Below are 21,166 nucleotides of genomic sequence, written 5' to 3' on the forward strand. Positions count from 1 at the left end.
TCAGCCTGTTTAGGAAGTGGAAGGCCATCTGTTAACATGGCAGAGCCACAGCTCTCTGACCGACTTGTCGGAGGAATACTAGCATTGAACACACATACACAAATGGACAGGTTTTGTTCAGTTCTTGCATGGTTTATATGATGGGAGCACTCTTAAATCAGTGCTAAAAGCTGTTACTTTGAACCAAAATAATAGTCTGAGTTCAAATATTCATGATCTGAAGTGCAGAGACAACACCGATGTGTCATTGTTCTACAAACTGAGTTCCAAATAGTTGCGACACTGTTAAAAATAATGTGCAGGGGCCCCTGTGAAGAAGCCTTTGGCCCCTGCTGTGGCCCCTGAGCACGCTTGGAATTTCGTTGGAATTTCATTTTAGGGGCAAGGCCATTTGGCCTTCCTGTTCACACTTATTTTAAGGGCACAAAGGCCACATGACAGGGCATAAAGGCCGTTTGGTTATATCAATATATTAGAAAGGACCTTTTTGGAAAATGACAAATGAACCTTTTTTGAAAAGACGGCAAAATGAATCTCCTGCCTGAGTTCATCTAAGAGTAAGGAAAGAGAAATGCCTCCTCCTGCCATAAAAAGGAACCTGCTGAGGTGAAATTTACATCAGCTAAATGTCGAGCCCTTGTCCCTGAGGTAGGGAAGACGTTAGCGCTATCCCAACTAGCTAGCTATCGCTAGTTTTCATGACGCAAAAATGTAACGTTAAGGAGTCGACTTTAAATAGGCAAATACAATGGTAATTACCTATCAATAGTACTTTCTATAAAAACGTAAATGTTAATTTCTGTCAAATACTACCACATACTTCAGTCATAACATATCAAAACAGCTTGTCCCGCTAGCTTACCTGTGCTGCATCAACACATGGCTCATTTGAATATTCAAATGAGCCATGTGTTGATGTACACCTCTCGAAAGACGGGGAGTGGGTCAGGTTAGCGTTGTGTTTACTGGAACTTTGACAGGGGCGCAAAGGCCACCTTGGCCGTAAATTGAACATTTTTTCACAGGGCATCAAGGCCAGAGTGTGGGGCAACGACAGCCATGGCCGTCGTGGCCGTCGTGAAATTCCCACCCTGTCCCTGAGTCAAATTAATATTAAAATGATACATTTATAACGATGAACGACGGAACAATTCTTACCTATTTTTTGTTCAAACAATATCTCATTGTACACAAAAGGAACCAGAATGTGTACATTGTATAATTGATTATTGTTCAATCAAAGCGCGCGTGTGTGTATATATATATATATATATATATACACTACCGGTCAAAAGTTTTAGAACACCCCAATTTTTCCAGTTTTTTTAAATTCAAGCAGTTCAAGTCAAATGAACAGCTTGAAAGGGTACAAAGGTAAGTGGTGAACTGCCAGAGGTAAATAAAAAAAGGTAAGCTTAACCAAAACTGAAAAATAATGTACATTTCAGAATTATACAAGTAGGCCTTTTTCAGGGAACAAGAAATGGGTTAACAACTTAACTCTATGGAGTCTTGGGCTATTTTGTCCATTTTTGAATTCTTTTCATGTCTTTGTAAGTCATTTTGTGTCTTTTTTGTCATTTTGTGTCTTTTTTTAGTCCTTTAGTCCAACATAAAATGTGATTTTGAATCTTTTTTTTTAACTTTCAAAACACTATCATGCTCAATCAAGAATTTTAAATGTTGCAAATGTGCATTAATTTCAGAGTACACTGAGACATTAAACTGCATCATTTTCAATTAAATTCTGGAAAAGTTGGTGTGTTCTAAATCTTTTGACTAGTAGTGTATATATATATATATATATATGTATATATATACATACATTTATATATATATATATGAAATAACATTCTCACTGTACTGCACATTCAAAATAAAAAAAAGTAATTGTGCACAAAAATGAAAGATGTCATTGTCGTACAAAAATAACTAATTGGAATAATGTTATGTGAGATGTTTGCTCTCATTTAGCTCTCAAAGTGCACAAAATAGATGCATTTTACTTAAAAATGTACACATTTTCTCCCGGGGGGGGGGGGGGGGCATGCCCCCGGACCGCCCTAGATGGTCTGGTTCGATACTTTTAATTGTCAGTACCGTATCATTAATTACTTTGATCTGGATCTCCTTTTAACTTAATGCTAATATTTCATCTTACATGATGCATCATAGCTTTTTGCTGCTGGTGGGCCCCATTTTGTGCAGAATGGGCCCTTTTTATTTTTCCGCCCCTGCCCTTCAAACAGTCTGAGTCCGCCACTGCTTCCAGTGATGTTTACATGACGCCATGCTGTAGTGTAAAGTCCAGTGGTTAAGAAATGTCCCTTTGGACGGGATCCTCATAAAAACGTACATATAGGTAATATAGGAATATAACACTTTAGGCCATGTTTTAAGTGGTAGGTCTTGGGTGCATGGACTGTGTGGGCGTCTCCAAGTGTACATGCTATTTTGGTTCATGTATTTGCAGCAGCACAAAAGGGTGCAAAAGGGTGAGCTTAGTACAGAGACACACTTACAACTGATCTGAAACTGCAGAACAGATGAAGAGATGTTTTATCAGGACATCATATTGTTGTCTGGATTGTAAAATGATGATAAAACGCTGTTCATATGTCTAGTCAATTAGATGCTTTTTCAGTCTTAATATTCCTCATCTAATGTTGGGAATTGTCAAAGCATATCAAAAAATGTGATGCAGCAGTGTTTGCACCAAGGTTATTATAGTTTTTTTTTTAGGTTTTATTTTATTTGCACAGTTAGAATTACATAAAATGACAAAGATATAACATATAATGTAAAGTGCAGGGAGAGGCAGAAAACCCAGATGGGCTTATTTAAAGCCTCCACCTAAAATTTCATTAGAAAGTAATAAACTGATAATAGAAAAAACAAATGTATAACATCAACAAGTTATAATGACAATAACAAAAACAATTAAAAACAAAAATGAGTTAACGAAAACTAACAAAATAACGAAAACTAGAATTGAGAAAGTGTATTTTGTGGTTACAAAACTAACTAAAACTAACTAAAATTACAGTGAAAATGTCCTTCGTTTTCGTCTTCGTCAACTTTTTTCATACATAAACCTTTTTGGTTGATATGAAATCTATGTCATCTATCTGGTTTTATGACTTAATAAACTTATTGGGGCTAAGATGGATCAGACAAAGGAAATAAAGAAACATTTATTTTGACTTTTTTGAATCTGGCAACCAACACATACCCCATTACAAAAAAACTACAAACTAAAACTAAGTATTTTCCAAAATATAAAAACTAACTAAAACTAGCAAACTCACTCTAAAAACAAATTAAAACTAACTGAATTCGATAACAAAAAATCACAACGAAATAAAACCTAAAACTAATGAAAAATCCAAAACTATTATTACCTTGATTTGCACCTAAATGCATTTTGAGAATAAACCATGAAACCATGAAAAGGGGAAAAAAAGAATACTAAGAGTTAAAACCAGGGTTTTAAAACATAATTATATTGAATGCAAGAAGCGGTTACTGAATGTATAGGTATTCAGTATTTAATTTGTTTTCCTATCTCTTGCAATTGAATGTCTGCTCCCTGCAACTAAAGTGTGATTAAGCTTCTTTTATAGTTAATTAGTAACTGAAGGCACATAAATAAGAGTTGGATATTAGAAAGATCTTCGATCTAAGACATAGATTCTGGTCTGGTTTAATATTGACATTATAAGAAAAAATTAAATATTCCTTGAGAGGCTCAGCAGCCAATTTTTATAAAAGATGGGAGCCTGTCATCACATATGTGAGTACCCTCACCTCTCTGGACCCCAACTGAGTAGATCTGATGCATCCAATTTTCATTCATTTTATTAAGGTATTTTTTAAAATCTTTTTTTATTTTTTTTAATGAGCATACTTGGCATCCTGTGTTTATTTATGTATTGGTATTATTAGCATCATTGTTAATGTTTCTGTTTCTCTGCTTTTTTGCCTCCCTATATATTATTATATATTATCATAATACTATGTTTTTTGTTTTGTTTTGTATTTATTTTTCTTTTGTGGATCTTTGTTCTAATGTACCCTTTAAAAAACAAAAATGTGGAAAACAGCTGTGGAATAAGTTATGTCTTGTACTGATGCTTATGAATGCTAATTTCCAATAAAAAAAAATAAAATAAAAATATTGACGTTATAAGACATTTAATTTAGCCAAAGACAGAATGTTTCTCTTACTTAAATCAAAGTCATTCTGTTGCCTGGAACCTATCTGCTCACAGAACTCCGAATGTGATCGCCTGTCTGGGATGTCAAAGTCTTGTGTTTTATCCACCCACCATCCACCCCAACCACCCACATGCAACTTCCATTTAGTACAAGAGTGTGGCACTTCAAACCGTTCCAAACCAATATACTCCTGGCAACAATTACACTTCCAGCAGAATGTAACTGGCAAAACAAAGTATGAATACATGAACAATATTTCTAGGAAACAGTGTAAGTTTGTCTAATGATCAAATGCTGCCCAACATACTGCTCATATAGAACGTTCTTGCCTTTTCAATGTAAAGATTTGGATTTTTTCTCCATTTTATCCCATAAGAACCCAGACCCAGTAAGTATCCCTAAATGTCAAAGATCTGTGATGTGACATATACGTTACACTGGGCATTTATGGTATTTATGTTTGTGATATTTCTTATTTTAAAATAAAAATACTAGACATTTTCTGCTTACAGAAAGACAAATTTGCCTTTTTCTCTGCACCTCCACAACATATATCAAAATTGTGACATTAATAGTGCTGTTTAACAATCAATTATTTTTCTGATTTGTTTTTAAGTAACAAAATAATAATAAATAAACAATAAAGAAAAACAAATAACCATTTGCCTTTTTGTTTGCATCTCCACAACATATATCAAAATTGTGACATTTATAGTGCTGTTTAACAATAAATTATTTTTCAGATTTGTTTTTAAGTAACAAAATAAGAATAAATCAATAATAAATAAATAAAAACAAATAACCATTTGCCTTTTTGTTTGCACCTCCATAACATAAATCAATAGGACACCCTATTGACGGATTAGAATTATTAAATGGGTTTAAACTTAGCCTCGAAACAAAAAATAAGCTTTTTGAATTTAGCTACTTTTCCATATTTCTGTTTCCAGTCACAGCCACAATTTGGAGAAGTCACTTCCTGTCACAGTCACATGACCACCACACCAGGCTGTTGAGTATGTGTCGCTTAGGGATTTAATGAGTTAATGTGAAACATAAAGCTGAATATGGGAGATTTAAACTGTTTGTTACACTGGTGTCACCATAGGTTCTTATGGATTATATTAGTATTAGTACTATTAGTTACTCTTACAGATATTAAAGTAGAAACAGACATTTTTATCGTATCATTATGAAGTAAATGTTGATTGCTATAACTATAGAATAAAATTTGGCTAGCATTATGCAGTTCTGTATGCCACGCTTCTGCAGGTTGCCGGTTGTGAGGACAGTTGCTGCCTGGCGAAAAGTTGTCTTTGGGGCAAGCGGGAGGGGAGTCGGTTGGGTCAAGTTTTTGTCCTTTAAAGTTGTTACATAATGTAACTACACTGTAAAAAAAAAAAGTTGTTTTTACGGTAAAAAAAGCGGCAGCTGTGTTTGCCAGAACTTTACCGTAATAAATACGGTGCAACTTTTTGTAATATTACGGTAAAATGATATTAGCACTGTTGATTTCACGTTTAAGATTGCCATTTTATTCCATATTTTACCGTAAAAAATAAAAATAAACGCTGTTCTGCCATATAATTGACAAGAAAATACTTTATAAATGCTGCATAAATTAAAGATTTTACCATTAAATATGATATGGTGTTTAGTACATTTAACAGTGAGAAAAAGTATTTGTACAAAAAATAAATGCAAAAATTACAGTGATGGCTTATATATAAATTACAGCATATTTTTTGATACAAAACACGTTGCCAGTGTATTTTACAGTAGAGTAATGTATTTAAAAAAAAAAAAAAAAAACTGTAAAAAATACTGTTTTGGCGGGTATATATATTTACAGTGTTTCATTGTTACTGAAACTGAATTAACCCAATTATCACTTTACGGTCTTTTACTGTAATGGTTTAGCAGTTTTTAACCGTAAAATCTACAGACATTTTTTACAGTGTATGTTACCTCTGGTGCTCACATCATCCCTAAACTTTGGGCATTTACGTATGTTTATTTTAGTGACTTTTATTTTTATTTTAGTAACGTGAATATATCTTTGTTAATGATGCCTAACCAGGATGTTTTTCATCCCTTACCTTAAAGAAGTGGTTTTGTAGTGTAACGGAAACTAATTGCTTCGTTTTCAGTTAGCAGCCATTGAATGGGCTGATAACAACCTACTCAACCTGCCAGCAGGTGGAGCAGGCCCCTACTCATCCATTTGAAATGTATGGTCCACATGGATTACTTATTTATTTCTTTTGCTGAAATCTATTATGCAACTCTAGGTTGCATTGGGTAATATATTATTTCTCAGTGGTACACTTCTGAGAATGTGCCACTACCTATCCTGCTACTGCTGCACCCAGCAGCCAACAGCCTATAGACTAGTGCAGGAACACTGAGGGCATCATTACCCTGATACAAGCTTCTGTCTGTCAACATATCCAGCATGATATCTCTGATAGCTCACTGAGGAGGGGGGATAATACGGAACCATATTTACAATTTGCAGCATACATCATGTGCAGTGTACTGTAGCTGCTCCTGATGTGTCTGTCACAAGCAGCTGACTCCGGCTGCAGAATGCATGACTCAACACAACAAGTCAGCTCAAACAGGGAGACACTTCACATCAACCCTGAGGGGAACTATGCCGTGCTGGATGTGTGTGGGGCTCATTGTGTGTCAGAGTGCATGCACGTCTACCTCTGTGTATGGTTAAGATTTTTCTTTATGTGTCAACATGATTACCACCGTTTTCCTTCAACCTCCTACACGTTTCTTTTCTTCATTCCCACTTTCTACACTGCAAAAAAAGAAAAGCTTGGTGAATTCAAAATGTCAAGGCAACAAACTTCGATAAAATTTGAAACTGGACAATTAAACTAAATATTTTAAGTTTTGTTTTTGAGTTTGCTCAACTCTGAATTCAGTTTTTTGTCAACTCAACTGTAAGTTTTACGAACTTATAATTTTACATTGTAATAACTTTTAATCCTTCCTTATGCTTGCTTCTGCAATGTGCTGAATTAGCAAGATTGTAACGCCGCCGCTAGCTAATGTTGCGACCACAATTTTGAGTTAGCATCGATACCCTAATGGCTACTCTACGCAGTGCCAACTCGGAAAGTTGGCTTTCCCGCATTTCACAACAAAGAAATAAGAGTTAGCAGAACTATTGTCCCTTGTTTTGAACCCCAACGTAAAGATATAAGTAACAACAACAACAACTCACCAACTTGTTTTTGAGCATACAACTGGCTTCCTTTGTAGTGCTACCTTACATTATTGCCCTAAATGTCAATAATTTATATTTCCAAGTTTTACCAACTTTAATCACTGTTTTAGGCCAAAAAATACAAGTTGGCTTTTTTGCAGTGTAAATGTGTGATTCAGATCTATTTTTAAGACCAAAGTCCAGTCACAAGTCTTTTAGTCTTGGTCTTTCAGGTCCCTGAATGTGACCTTTAAAATGAAACTGCATTTGAATGGTTTTCATGTTAAATCTGTAGCCATAGTCATACCTCAGGGTAATGCTAGATAACAAGTGGTTTTCTAAAAACATCAGAAACTAAAGTGTCTGTACTATTCTGCCCTACAAAGTCTAACTGCAGTAACTACGCAAAGGGTAAAACTGAGAAAAACTCCTTTAAAGTTTTTTAAAGTTTTTTATCTGGTCAGCCAAATTAGTTATAGGTAGGTGAATGATATGACACTTATTTATACATGTATTGATTTTATAAGTTTTATGCTAAAAATCATGGCAATTTATTTGACCTTTAACACCAAAGCTTTCGTTGCTTTGTACTTGTGACATGTGCAATGACAATAAAGTTGAATCTAATCTAATCTAAAATGTAATTTCTGCAGTCTGTTTTAGCAAAAAAGTGCTTAGTTGACATTTTAATTTTAGCCTGTTTTTCACTAGCCAAAATTAGCATCCCAATTCGTATGACCTGAATTTCATGCACCTTGCTAACCAAGCTAGAAAGCTAGTTGGTAACTTTGCATATACTAATGTTCTCTGGCACTGCTTGGCTGGTAACCTGTGTAACCTTCCCATCTCCACCTTCTCGTCCAAATATGGTCACTTCTGGCTCCAAAAAAACAAAATGGCGACAGCCAAAATGCCAGACTTGAAGCTTCAAAACAGCAGGTTGATGATGGGTCACCAATGGGTGATGTCACAGCTACTATGTCTACTTCCTTTATTCAGTGTATGATCTTTCCTGCTTCCTCCAGCCTTGGTCAAAATGCTAAAGCACCTCCTCCTTCATCTCCTCTCCTTGTTCCTGTCTTCTTTCTAGCCTCTGGAAAAAGCTGCTCCAGTGCAGGGCCAAAGAGAAAGAGTTCACACGTTCAGACACAAATGCACTGTGCATTGCACGCATGCTCACCCACACACAAACACCTTATTCTCTGAGTGTTGATCATCCTAACACAAAAACACATGTAACACACTGTGTGGATGCTGTCTCTATGTGTGCATTTTTGGAACATTGGGTAAAAATATAAAAATACTGCAAGCACCAGTGAAATACCGCATTGGATCAACCAAAAGACGTAGGGGTCCTGCTCACCTCAGTCATTCAGACTTGGAGGAGGGGGGATCTAGGGATGAGAGCTGCTCCTGCATATTTTACGAGCTGCTCTGCAACCATCTGCCCCCTGACACAATCACATATGCACACACAGAGACACACAAAAATACAATCCAGCACCATCCAGGAATGTGGCCATGTGACAGACAGTGCGCCTGGTAAAATATGTGTAATCAAAAGCATACACACACTCTCACACAAACCTTCATAAGGCAGAGTAACACACCTCTCAGCAGCTTCACCCGATCATAACAATACTTTTTGACCAGATTGCCATGGAAACAAGTGCGACAACTCAACCACGTGTGCCAGCAAACCAGTCAGAGTGGTCAGACAGACCTGAAATGACCTTTATGCCCAACAAGAGCCAACCGCTGTTAACAAACCTGCTGTGGTCTGGCTTAATAACAACTTGTACTGCTGTGACCTTTATACACAGTGTGTTGTAGTAAATTCGGCATTAGGCGGAGATAAATTTATTCAGTTGGCCAGAGCCTTAACTCTATTTTATCACACGATTGCTCATTGATGCACATCTGACTAGAAATAGATTGTTCTCTACAAAACAAATTATCCAAGCCCTCTTTATAAGAAACAAGCTCTTTGGAGCCAAAGCTTTGGAGACTGCAGCAAGGAAAACTAGTTAGATACTCTCACAGAGTCTGTTGCAGTTTAATTTACTGTGATCACATTTACATATTTTGGTACTGGGTGTCTTAAATTAAGCTTTTAAGTCGAGCACAAACTCAATGGGAAATAACAGAATGCTCGTGATTGCATTTCAGTGGTGCAATGCCCTTTAATGGAGGCCAGCGACCTTTAATAGAGGATGTTATTAAAGAAAGTTGGCAAAGAGAGTATCTGTTCATTTAAGATGGCACCACTTGTACAACCTGATCAAGCTCTGTAATCTGTCTGCCTTCGATGTACTGTTACAGCAGGGAGCTAAAATTACAAGCCAAGCTATTTATCAAAATGTGGGCCTTGTTATTACAGCTTTGACCATCGTTCCTACTAGAAGGGCATTGGGAGAGCGCAGATATCCGCCAAGGCCAGGACCTCATCCGCTACCTTTTTTCCCCCTTGGCCCATATACACCATTTCACCAAGTTTTATAAAAAAAACAGGCCAGTGGTTTCTCCATAATCCATACCAACCAACTAACCAACCGACCGAACTGATATACCATATATACCATAACCTCCTTGGTGGAGGTAATAACAACTAATTACAACGCCATCCTTTTCAATTCCTGCCAGAATTTGAGGTTGTGCGGTGTATGGAACGCAAAGTCTTGTCTCCACAGAAGCAGAGAGGGACATCCTTCCTTTAGGCTCATTTCTAATTTGGAAAGCGTCTTTTGTTTTTTTGATTTAAAGACCTAAGGATGGACTGCTGGATGGAGGTCCATTATGGCAGGAGACGCCAACGCCCCCGCTAGCAGAGATTGGACCAGGACTATGGGAGGTCCATCGGGTGGATGGACCTACTGACGGTAGGCCTGCTGTCCATGCTGAGAGTCTACCGTGAAGATTGATAGATTGCAGGGAACTTTCCCCACAATGTTTTGTATTGCTACAGGGGAACATAGGACCCGTTTTGGGAAAAACAGGGAACATAAGACCAGGGGAACATAGGGATGACGCTGTGTCAATTGGTTGGTTGGTCCACTGCTTTGGTTTGGGTTGAAATATCTCGACAACTACTGAATGGATTGCTAATTCATTTTGTACAGACAGTCACTGTTTTAAGAGTACCACTTCCAATGACTTTGATCACAAGCAGGTCAAAATTTCAAGAAAATATCTCAACATCTACTTGACAGCTCAAAGCTTCAACCCGTTATAGATGTACTGCTCAAATCTCTTACCCTGTCACACTTCAGAGAACTAAGCAATTATCCTAACCAACAGAAAAGATGGCTATCACAATGAAAATAATGCCCAATGTGTAATAATACATGGAATTATTATTTTATTTCTACGGTAGAGATGTAGGACTACGGTGCTCTTTGCTTGTGAAGAAAAAGACACTCTGGAATCCTTTACACATAAATAAATCCAATATTAGTTCCCTGTTTCACCATGTCCCCATCTCAGTTTCCCTGCCAACCTAACTAGACAAGAGTCTTCTTCTCTTGTGGTGATGGTGCAGCGGTGCAGTGCTGTGGACTGTGGATGGATCGCGGACGGTGTGGAAGAGCTGTGAAAGACAAAGCCACGACAGAGAAAACAAGTAACAGCATGTCCAGCAGACTGAGAGCTGATGGGAGAGAGGCAGGGGGGCGGGGACGCGGGATGGGGCCCTACCTCCCGTGATCATTGAACTTAGAACCCTAGCCACCATGGTGCGTGGTCGTGGTCGGTGGTGGTGGGGGGTTTAAAGGGACACACAAAACATGCTGGAAACTCTGTACCTTTTAATGTGCCTTCAGAGAGGGCCCAACTCACCCCCGGAACCAATAAATCTAGAGGAATGAGACCGTGTTAGTCAGGGAGAAGCAGAAGAAAGCAAGGAAGGAAGGATGACTGAGACAGTAGAGAGTCAAAGAGAGAGAAAGAGGGAAAGAGGAATGGAGTAAGGCCAGAAGGAAGCGACGAAAGATTAAGCTGGTTTATGTTCCTACATTTTGTCTTTCCAGTGATTCTGAGTCCACTTCTTTGGATTAACACTGTTTTGTTTTCTTCCCATCAGGAAGCCATCAACTTCCAAAAAACAAGTTTTGAAACAAAGCATTTATAATCACCTTACCAACTATTTTTTGAGTTGCACCAGTAAGTTATCTCCTTTTATTGGCAACCGTGCCTTTTGTGTTGATATTTTGAGAATAAACCAACTTCTAGCCCTTATTTCCCCCCCTAAACAGTACTGTGTATAGAAAAAAGATTTCTTGGCATTAAAACACCAAGCCAGCAAAGAAACTTTCCAACCAAAAATTGGAAGACAAAAAGCAAAAAGGTGAAACCAACTTCTAAAATATGATGAAAGGTTTTGTGTGCTTTCAAGAAAAAAAGGCCTCTTGGGTTATAAAGTGTACATGTGTAAGACTGGGTGGGCAAGTGTCTGGGGGAGTTCCTCGATTGGTCAAATACCCTTGGCAGACACCTCCTGAAAAAGGAAGATCAATTTCCATCTGTATTTCTCAAGAGTTGGACGGAAACAATCCTTTCGTCAAATAAAATCATCATGTCATATCGACGGATACAAAGGTTTTTCTCAGCTTTAAGAAACCAATATTGTCCACTGCTCCTTCTACAAATTTAAAAAAGAAAGTGCCTTTGGATTAACCCTCCGAACCACAAAACCTAATAATGTTATTAAAAATCATGTTTGCTTTAAAGGATTATCACAATACACTGATTATCATCGATAAAAACTTTAAAAACAGGGATTATATTGGATTGTCAACTTTGAATAAATCATGTGTGACGAGACCTTCCATCAGATAAACCAAACAAATAGAAGCTTAAAACTAATCCTACATCTCATTTAAGATCTTGCCAAAAATAAAGCATATGCACCAACCGCATCCTGTAAAAAACATTAAATTATGCCCTCATAAGCGCAATTGTTAAGTTGTAAGTAGAGGCTGTAATTTAAATTAGTTCAATATTTATAGAATGTAGAGCACCCAGACATTTTTTTTCACATTGGTAACACTTTTGGGCACTTGGAAAAACACTGTATAGATTCAATTTTGAAAAATAAATCAAAGAAAATTGAAGTTTTTTAATGATTTATATTATTATAACTGGCATTATAACTGTGTTATATAGTACAAAACAGATTTTTGAGTTCTCTGTACATCCAGCCATGATTGTGCTGTTTCCATATAGTGGCAGGACTTCTATATTGCAGTGAAAAAAACAAGGCCAAAGCTAGTAAAATGCCCTGAAACTTTATGTGGTTCAGAGGGTTAAGTGGGGAAAATACTATAAACACAGGCACTAAATTTACAAAAAGTTGAATGCTAGCACTTGTGCTTTTGCATATAGGAGGCAGTGGAAAGAATACAAACCAAAACCAAGCAGTTTGTCACCAACTCCTATACAGCCGGAGGGGAGGGAGAACGGGCAGGGAATTAACACTAACTCCTACAAATTTCACCCAAAGTGATCTCAGATCTCGGCTTCAGCTTAGCTTCATTTACTTTCAGATTTCAGCCTATCCCTGCCCCTGCGGCTGTACTAAACCACATGCAGAAGAGGGGAAGGGAGGGGGGTTGTTTCGTTTTTCGTTTAGGGCGATTAAATGATCAACAACTCCCCCTCCCTCTAGCTCTGTATACCCACCACCATGCAAGCCCCGTCTGTCAGCACTCACTGGGCATGCTCCATGGGGCCATCCCAAGCTCGGCGTCTACGGTAGACCAGGCAAGGTAAGGGAGGAGGGTAAGCAGGGGAGTGGGAGGGCTTACACCAGCGGTCAGCTGTCCTAGCTCTGCAAACTGGCTGATTATGGAAGCTCTTCTCAACATCCAGCTTGATCAACTGAGTACTCGAGTTGAAAAAGAGCATCCACAGTCTGTAGCTAAGTCTGCAGAGCTAGATCATGTGACCATTGGACTGTAAAAATCTAGCCAGACGTCCTCCCAGGAAGGGTAAAGAGGATGAAGGGAAAGGTTCTACCGCAGAGTCGCAACTCTAGTTGGTACTAGCTCACTAATTGCGTTCTTCCGGATTCGGCCAAACCAAATCAAAAAGCAAAAAAGCAAAAAGAAGGCTCAGGCTCAAATCAAGCAGGACTCAGAAAGATATGGAAAGACTACCGACCAGCAAGCTCCTTCTCCTTACTCCGTTTCTTTTTCTCTATGCGTTTCAGTCTCTTCTCCTCTCTGCGCTTGGCCTCCTCGGCCTCCTGGTGGCGCCGGCACTTGTGGAAGTTCTCCACCACCACGCCCACGAACATGTTGAGCACAAAGAAGGCCACGATCAACAGGAAGGAGATGAAGTAGAGCAGCATCCATGGGTTGTGGTTCATTCGGGGCTGAAACATACACAGGATACAGAGGATTTTGTAGAAATTTACAGTAGAAGCCTAACTGTATAAAAAAGTACAGTAAAGCTAATCACTAATTGCGGCTAACTACAGCTGCAGCCAGTTAACTCAGCTAGCACTGATGCCAGGACTGCATGGGGCACCGGTTGGTGATGGTGTTTACACCACTAGCACAGGAAGTTTGGACTGCAAGTAGCGGAAATTTGAATTATTTATAGGGTCATTTCCATTCAAATACATTTAAGGCGTGTGTGATGCATCACCAGTGTCATCTTAGAGCTGGAGCCAGGCCAAAATTTTTATATATTTTACCTGTTGGTCAACTCCTACAGCATCTAGTCCATCATACATAATGTCCACCCAGCCATCCTTTGACGCCAGGACAAACAGAGACATCAAGGCCTGAGACAGAGAAAGGGTAGAAGTGTTGGGATAGATATACAATACATACAACACTTTATACAGCTTAACAAAACATTTGCTGATGTATTTATTGATTTCAAATGTTGGCAGTTCTGAGGCCTTACCTGTCCCAGGTTGTCAAAGTTGTACTTGTGTTTTACCCATTGGTATCCGGCACTATCACATTGTGACCTGTTGGTAATGTTTCTTACATCTTCTCCTTGACAAACGAAAAACTTCCCCTTGAAGAGCTGGGGAGAAAAACACAGACCCACCACAGAAACCTGATGAGCAATAAATGTCATGAATGCAAGACATATCAGACCGATAAATTATATTGGAAGGTTTATGAAAATCATTATTTATTATTCTGATTATTACATTAAAGGCCAGGGTTGGATGAGATTCTCCATGATATGTGGAAAGCTCTGGACACTGTTGGGCGGTCACGGTTGACACACCTCTTTAGTGTCACGTGGAGGTGTGGGACAGTGCCTTTGAAGTGGCAGACCGGGGTGATGGTTCCCATTTTCAAAAAAGGGGACCGAAGAGTGTTTTACAATTCCCGGGGAACCACACTGCTCAGCGTCCCCTGGAAAGTCTATTCCAGGGTGCTGGAAAGGAGGCTCCGGCCGATTGTCGAACCTCAGATTCAGGAGGAACAATGCAGATTCCGCCCTGGCCATGGAACAACGGACCAGCTCTTTACCCTTGCAAGAATGCTTGAGGGGTCATGGGGGTTTGCTCATCCAGTCTACATGTTTTGTGGACAAGGGTACGACCGTGTGCCCTGGGGAGTCCAGAAGGGTGTACTGAAAGTTAGTAGCTCCAAGTCTGAGGCCTGGTTCTCTGCTGGAAAACGATGGACTGCCTCCTCTGGTTGTGGAGAAATTTGATGCTCAAGTGAAGGAGATCAAGTATCTTGGGGTCTTGTTCAAGAGTGAAGGTAGAACCAGGTGGCAATCCCCATGTCTGAGCAAGGAGGCAAACCAGGAAGTGCCTTAAGCTGCATTCTACTGAAAATTCCAGCAGGGGGTGCTAAGTTTGGCCGCAAAAAAATCTGTCCATTCATTTCAGTGCAAAATGAAAAAACTTCTCACTTGATTTATTACTTCAGAAACACTATAGTCTCAATCGCTAGTAATAAATCTTCATGACAATTTGATGTTAATAGTTCTAATAATGGCCCCATTTAGAAGAAAATAGAAGATAAAGAATCATATGATTTGGGGCGTGGCTACCTTTGATTGACAGGTCGCTAACAAGGCGAGCCATCATCAGGAGAGAAGCAGAACAATGGGTATCCACGGCAACATGTCAATAAAGTTATATATAACGTTATATAGATATAAAAAAGGACATTTAGCGGTTTGGTCTCATAACTTTGACCCTTTCACTGTATTTTCACTTCTCAGCATTTGGTTGGACTAACAGACACTCCAAGGAGTCGCTGTTCATTTTTCTGAGGTCAGTAACATACATTTTGTTTTTGTTTTTTGCTAGCCAAAACTAACATCCCAGTTAATACTCCAGTTAATGCTAACATGAATTAGCAATGGCTTCTCTCAGTCAGGTTGAGGTGTAGAGAGGCTGTAGTCAGTGATCAGATCTCTCTCCTCCTCCACAGTCCAGATATGGTCTGCTCACAGTATCAGAAACAAGATGACGAGTGTAACACTGAACTCGATGCTTCCAACGAGCCACAAACCAATGGGTGGTCACTTATGGTCATGAGCTTTGGGTAGAAACCAAAAGAATGACATTGACGATACAAGCGGCTGAAATGAGCTTCCTCCATAGGGTGGCTGGGCTCAGCCTTAGAGATAGGGTGAAGAGCTCTAACATGCAGAGGGAGCTTGGAATAGAGCTCTATTCTCACAGAGTTACATGGATTTGAAAAAGGTGAGGTTAGGGTTCTAGCTGGGATTCAGGTCTAATGAAAGTAGTACCTAGAAAATTGCAAAATATGAACTACATCATCAAACGTTATCGTTCACTGAAGGACTACACTTGTACTGTCAACATTTAAACCGTAGGTTTAAGGTGGTGCAGTGTTCTTTAACGAGTGACATCTTTTTGATCTCTGCCTCATAGTGTCGTATCAGCCATTAACCCTTTGGGGCACTGCTTTATTTGGGCAGATGGTTAATAGACATAAACATGCTAATAGCAACAACCTGAAATACACCAAGGGCACATAGCTCATTGGTATAGATTGATCCTTGGGCTGTTAGCCATGAAATCTCCATTATGATCGAATAAGCGCACATAAATGTCCTGGTGTATGACTTATAACGTGGAGAGTGCATGTAAAAGCTGCTCTTCTGGTAAGATATCATGATGTATGTACTACCAAGATGTGATAGGAGAAAGTGAAGAACTGAGAGGATACTTGGCACATGTCAAACTGCTGCAGCATATAGGAGAAGGGAAATGATTCTGTGTCATTGCTGTCCACACTGCAGGTTTCACCACCTTTTTGTTCTCTCATTATTTTGTCCTCCTCTCCCCTCCCCTCTCACCTGTACCCCCAGGATGCCAAAGATAATGAAGAATGCGCAGCAGATGACCACGATGTTGCCGATGGGCTTCAGGGATGACATCAGAGTCTCCACCACCAGCTTCAGCCCTGGGGCTCTGCTGATCACACTGAAACACAGCATATAATAGGATATTAATGCACTGCCTGTATGTGTATGTGTGTTTGTGCAGGGCATGCTTAGGTCACTTACAGCTCATACCAGATGGAGCAGGGATGCCTGCAGCGTTCCAACCCGCAACCCCTACAAAGCCCCAGGCCCTAACCCTGTCTACACACAAACACACAAATACACACACTCTTTGTTTCTTTCTATGACTACCCTACTACTACTATATCTACAATGCACTGTAAACATATTTCTATAATCTGCTTATACCACTGTTGATAATTGTCACACCGCGGTGAGGTGGTGTTTTATTTTGTGTTCTAGTCTTTTTATTTCCTGTTTTATTTTGAAATAGTAACTCTCCTCTCGTTTCAGGTCACTTGTCCTTCCCCGTGTGTCATCTGTCTGATTGTCTCCCCTAATCACTGATTGTGTTCATGGGGATGGTGCTCCCTTCCCTCCATGTGTTCCAATAGTCTGTGTTCACCTGGTGCTCCCTTCCCTCCATGTGTTCCAATAGTCTGTTTTCCCTTGTCTTGGTCCAGTGTGTTTGACCCCCCTCACCATACCAGCCACACTTAGTTTTTTCTTTGTAATTTATTAGTTAAGTGCAGTTCTTAGTTTCATAGATTTTGAGTCAGCCGTTTTGTTTTTCCTCATGTTGGAGTGATTTTGTGTTCTTTATTATTTCCCCCCCTCTAGTCCTGATCCAGTTATTCATAGTGTTTCTGTATAATCTTTTATTTTTCCTATCAGGTTTCGTATCTCCCCTTTGGAGCGACTTTTCTGTGTTAGATTTCTACTCCATTATGTACAGCTACTTTGTGCATACTGAGTAATTTCCATGTTTTATTCTCTTTATTTCTTATTTATTTAAATGTATTACTATTATTTTCGTTTGAGTTTGAGTTGGGTGCTTCTGTGAGTGTATAATGTGAAAAGCAATAAAATATTTGAATACCAATGCATTATAGATATGGGTGTCATAGATAGTGTTACCACTTCTTGCTTTCTCTCTGTTTACCACAGTCAGAAAGCCTTTCTCTTCCTTGGCATTGACATTTCAGAACTTCTCAAACCAACCACCAGTTGGCATACAGCCAAATCAACATTTCTTTCATTCACTCACGCTCTTCTTAAAAAAAAACATATTTTTTCTCTCTTTCAATTCTCTTTCTGCCTCCTTTCATTTCTGCAGTCAAAGAAACAGACACATCTAATTAAGCCAATGGAGTGATGAGGATGTTTAATTAGTGCCAGCATGGCACCCGGCACAGCACTGCACTGCAGCTGAGCTTCTCCGACGGGGTAAAACACAAACACACACACACACCTACAACACACACAGACACACAGACACACACACACACACATACACACACACACCTGTTTTCAGCACATATCAGGACATATGACAAAAATGGGAACATGCCTTTCTCAAGGTCCTAGAGGCTGGGGAATCTAAGTGTTTCTTCCCCATGCTTCCAGGAATATGCCCATCTGTTGAGATTTTGGCTAGGGCTATCTTTTGGTCAAACCTGATTTTAATGCTACTTGTTAGGACATTGTCAGGTTTATTTGACTTATAGGTGCAATAACATCACACACTGATATTTAATGTTTAGGTGAATTTTGAAACCCATGGATACACACAAAATTTTCATGTATATATGACTTATAAAGACCAGGAAAGGGTAGGGTCTGTATTTTCACCTTGACTCCTGTTGCATATGTTTGAAATACCTATATAATATATGTTAATAGTCATGCTCATCAGTCAGGTAACCTCTGACAGAAATGTCAGATATTCACATGTTAATACAACACAGTAATTCTGAGCTTTGTAGAGACTTAAAAGGAGACACACACACACACACACACACACACACACACCCTTGTACTTCTATCTTTGTGAGGGCCCTCATTGGAATAGTGAATTCTCTAGCCCCTAACCCTAACCCCATCACAACTAAATGCCCAACCCTAACCCTAACATAAACCTAATGTAAAGTCAACCCTAAAACAAAGTCTGAACCCTCAAACAAGCTTCTAAAGTGGGGACCGACCAAAATGTCCTCACTTGGCAAAAATGTCCTCACTCGGTTAAAAATGTGCTCTGGTCCTCACTATGTAGGAAGTACAAGAACACACACACACACACACACACACACACACACACACACACACTCTGTAAAACCTGCCAATGCACACGCACACTCAGCTGCATCGGCTTTCATGCAGAAAACACAGATGTACATGCATGAGCACACGGATAAAACAGCACATACACAAACAGCAAAGCCAATATGATGTGAATATGGTACATAAAAAGGCCTGAAGGAGAGAAACAATGCTACAGGAGCAAAGAGCCTGTCTGTCATGGTGATAATCTACTCTTCCTTTGTCTATTAGTCTTTGTCTGCCTTGTATGTTTCCCCCTGAGTAGACAGTTGAGTGAAGGAAAGTCAATAGCACATTAAGAGAAGACATGAGATAATAAAAGGCCAGGGCTGACCAAGGCCACTGATCAATAGCCCTGATCAGAGAATAACGAGCCTATGGCTACACCTCATCACTTCGCACACTGATATTCTGTTGAAATGTCATGCTGGGATGCAGTACCACCGCTGAGCGATAGAGGGTACTAGTGTTCAAGAGCTGCATCTGCAGGGCTCTGCTGTAGGATTGATGCAGCTGTGCTGGTATGAGACCATGTTTGCACTGGATTCCTCTGCAACGGAGAGAATCTTAGTCTAGTTTAGGTGTTGTTTTTGTCTGGAGAACCTCTTCCCTCCTTATTTTTGTATCTTTTTTTAGCGGGGCAGGGGGTCTGTAGGAGGAGCTAGCAGATCAACAGTAGATGCTGCATTAAAGTGGCATACATTATCTGAAATCTGGGAACCTGAAGATTTACACACAATTATGAAGCTTACCAAGTATTTTCTTCTTATATCAAGCAATAGCATCTTAATTATGAGTATTTGAGTATATTTTACCTACTGACCATAGCTTTATGTGCTTATTTAACCCTTTATCGGGCGAAGAACTATATTTGGTAACTTCAGTGGATATCTAAATGAGGTCTCCATGTCTCTCTGTTTGGTCGTAGAACCACATGGATTTCTTCCAGCTAATCAGCAAAGACCAGGCTACGATTTTGATATATAATTTGTCCTGCAACTCTTCAAGTAGCGGGACGAAATTGCGTCCGGAAGAGGAAGAAGAAAAAATCCACAGTATAACACCCCGAGCACTGGTCCCTACAGCTATTGCTGTATGGGACCAGTGCTCGGTGCGATTGCCCCGAGGCCCTAATTATAATAATAATAATAATAATAATAATAATAATACATTTTATCTGTAATGCACTTTACATTATAGGAAATCTCTTAAAGTGCTACAGGTTAAAAGCATAACAGTCTAATTATAAAAAGGATAAAAAAAGGAAAAAACAGCTAAAAACAGAAAACATACATACATCATCTAAAAACCATATAAGGACTTAAATAAAAAAGACCAAGCCTTGAAGTTTAATCTTTTTCTCCAAAATTCTCGAGATTGTGCCTGTCAAACAAAGCACGCACAGCTTTGTCATCGTGCGTCTGTGTCACTCTTGTTATCAGCCTGTTGTCTCTCAGTTCGATTGTGGCAGACTCACCCTCACTGGCTGTTTGAATTAAATATGAGCTTGTCTGTGTTTTCCCCTCTGGCAGTGCGGTGCACGTGGGCTTCACACTGGCAGCATCATATTCCTGCATTGCTTGCTTACATGTGCTTGTGTGAGTATAATTGCAGCAAGCAGGTGAATTTGTATTTGTGAGAGTGTTTGTGTGCAAGAGCCTGTTGCTGTAGAGGCGTGTGTGTGTGTGTGTGTGTGTGTGTGTGTGTGACAGAATGATGCATCAGCTGTGTATAACAGGACACACACACACCTCTGCAGTCATTTATCAGGCCCACAACCTGAGGTGAGGGCAGGCCACAGGGAGGGCCCGGAGGTTTGAACCCTGTGACACCGAGTGGCACTTTTATGTCACCCTACACCGCCTACACCTCATCAACAAGCCAGCTACAGTCAGGTCGCTTCATTGACAATTCCCCCCTGTGGCTGACCCCCCCCCCCCCCCCCCCCCCGCCTCTGCCTTTGAACTCATCCGTCATTTGATGATGATGTAATCATCTCAAGGTTTGTATGTGAGTGTGTTGAGGGTCAGGCTGTTGGAATGAATTCAGGAGTTTAACTGAATTGGATAGTAAGAAAATAAATACTAATGAAATGTTAAAATTACTATTTGA

General features: G+C 39.5%; 1 protein-coding gene across 4 annotated transcripts in view; it reads right to left on the bottom strand.

The window, feature by feature from the left end:
- The window catches only part of cacna1g (calcium channel, voltage-dependent, T type, alpha 1G subunit), a 405,931-nt gene that overhangs the window by 58,825 nt on the left and 325,940 nt on the right, over positions 1 to 21,166 (bottom strand). For 3 of the 4 annotated variants that reach the window (XR_009389430.1, XM_059324455.1, XM_059324457.1), the window contains exons 24-28: positions 16,748 to 16,874; positions 14,351 to 14,476; positions 14,136 to 14,225; positions 13,619 to 13,811; positions 11,242 to 11,292 (exon numbers count right to left, since the gene is read on the bottom strand). Coding sequence is in view for 3 of the 4 variants with exons in the window: in XM_059324455.1 (XP_059180438.1) it covers positions 11,242 to 11,292; positions 13,619 to 13,811; positions 14,136 to 14,225; positions 14,351 to 14,476; positions 16,748 to 16,874 (587 nt within the window). In the remaining variant the exon portion in view is untranslated. Of the gene's footprint in view, positions 1 to 11,241; positions 11,293 to 13,597; positions 13,812 to 14,135; positions 14,226 to 14,350; positions 14,477 to 16,747; positions 16,875 to 21,166 lie in introns of all 4 variants that reach the window. The other variant, XM_059324456.1, reaches the window with a different exon arrangement.

Source organism: Centropristis striata, chromosome 21 (genome assembly GCF_030273125.1).
Source record: "Centropristis striata isolate RG_2023a ecotype Rhode Island chromosome 21, C.striata_1.0, whole genome shotgun sequence".
NCBI lineage: Eukaryota > Metazoa > Chordata > Actinopteri > Perciformes > Serranidae > Centropristis > Centropristis striata.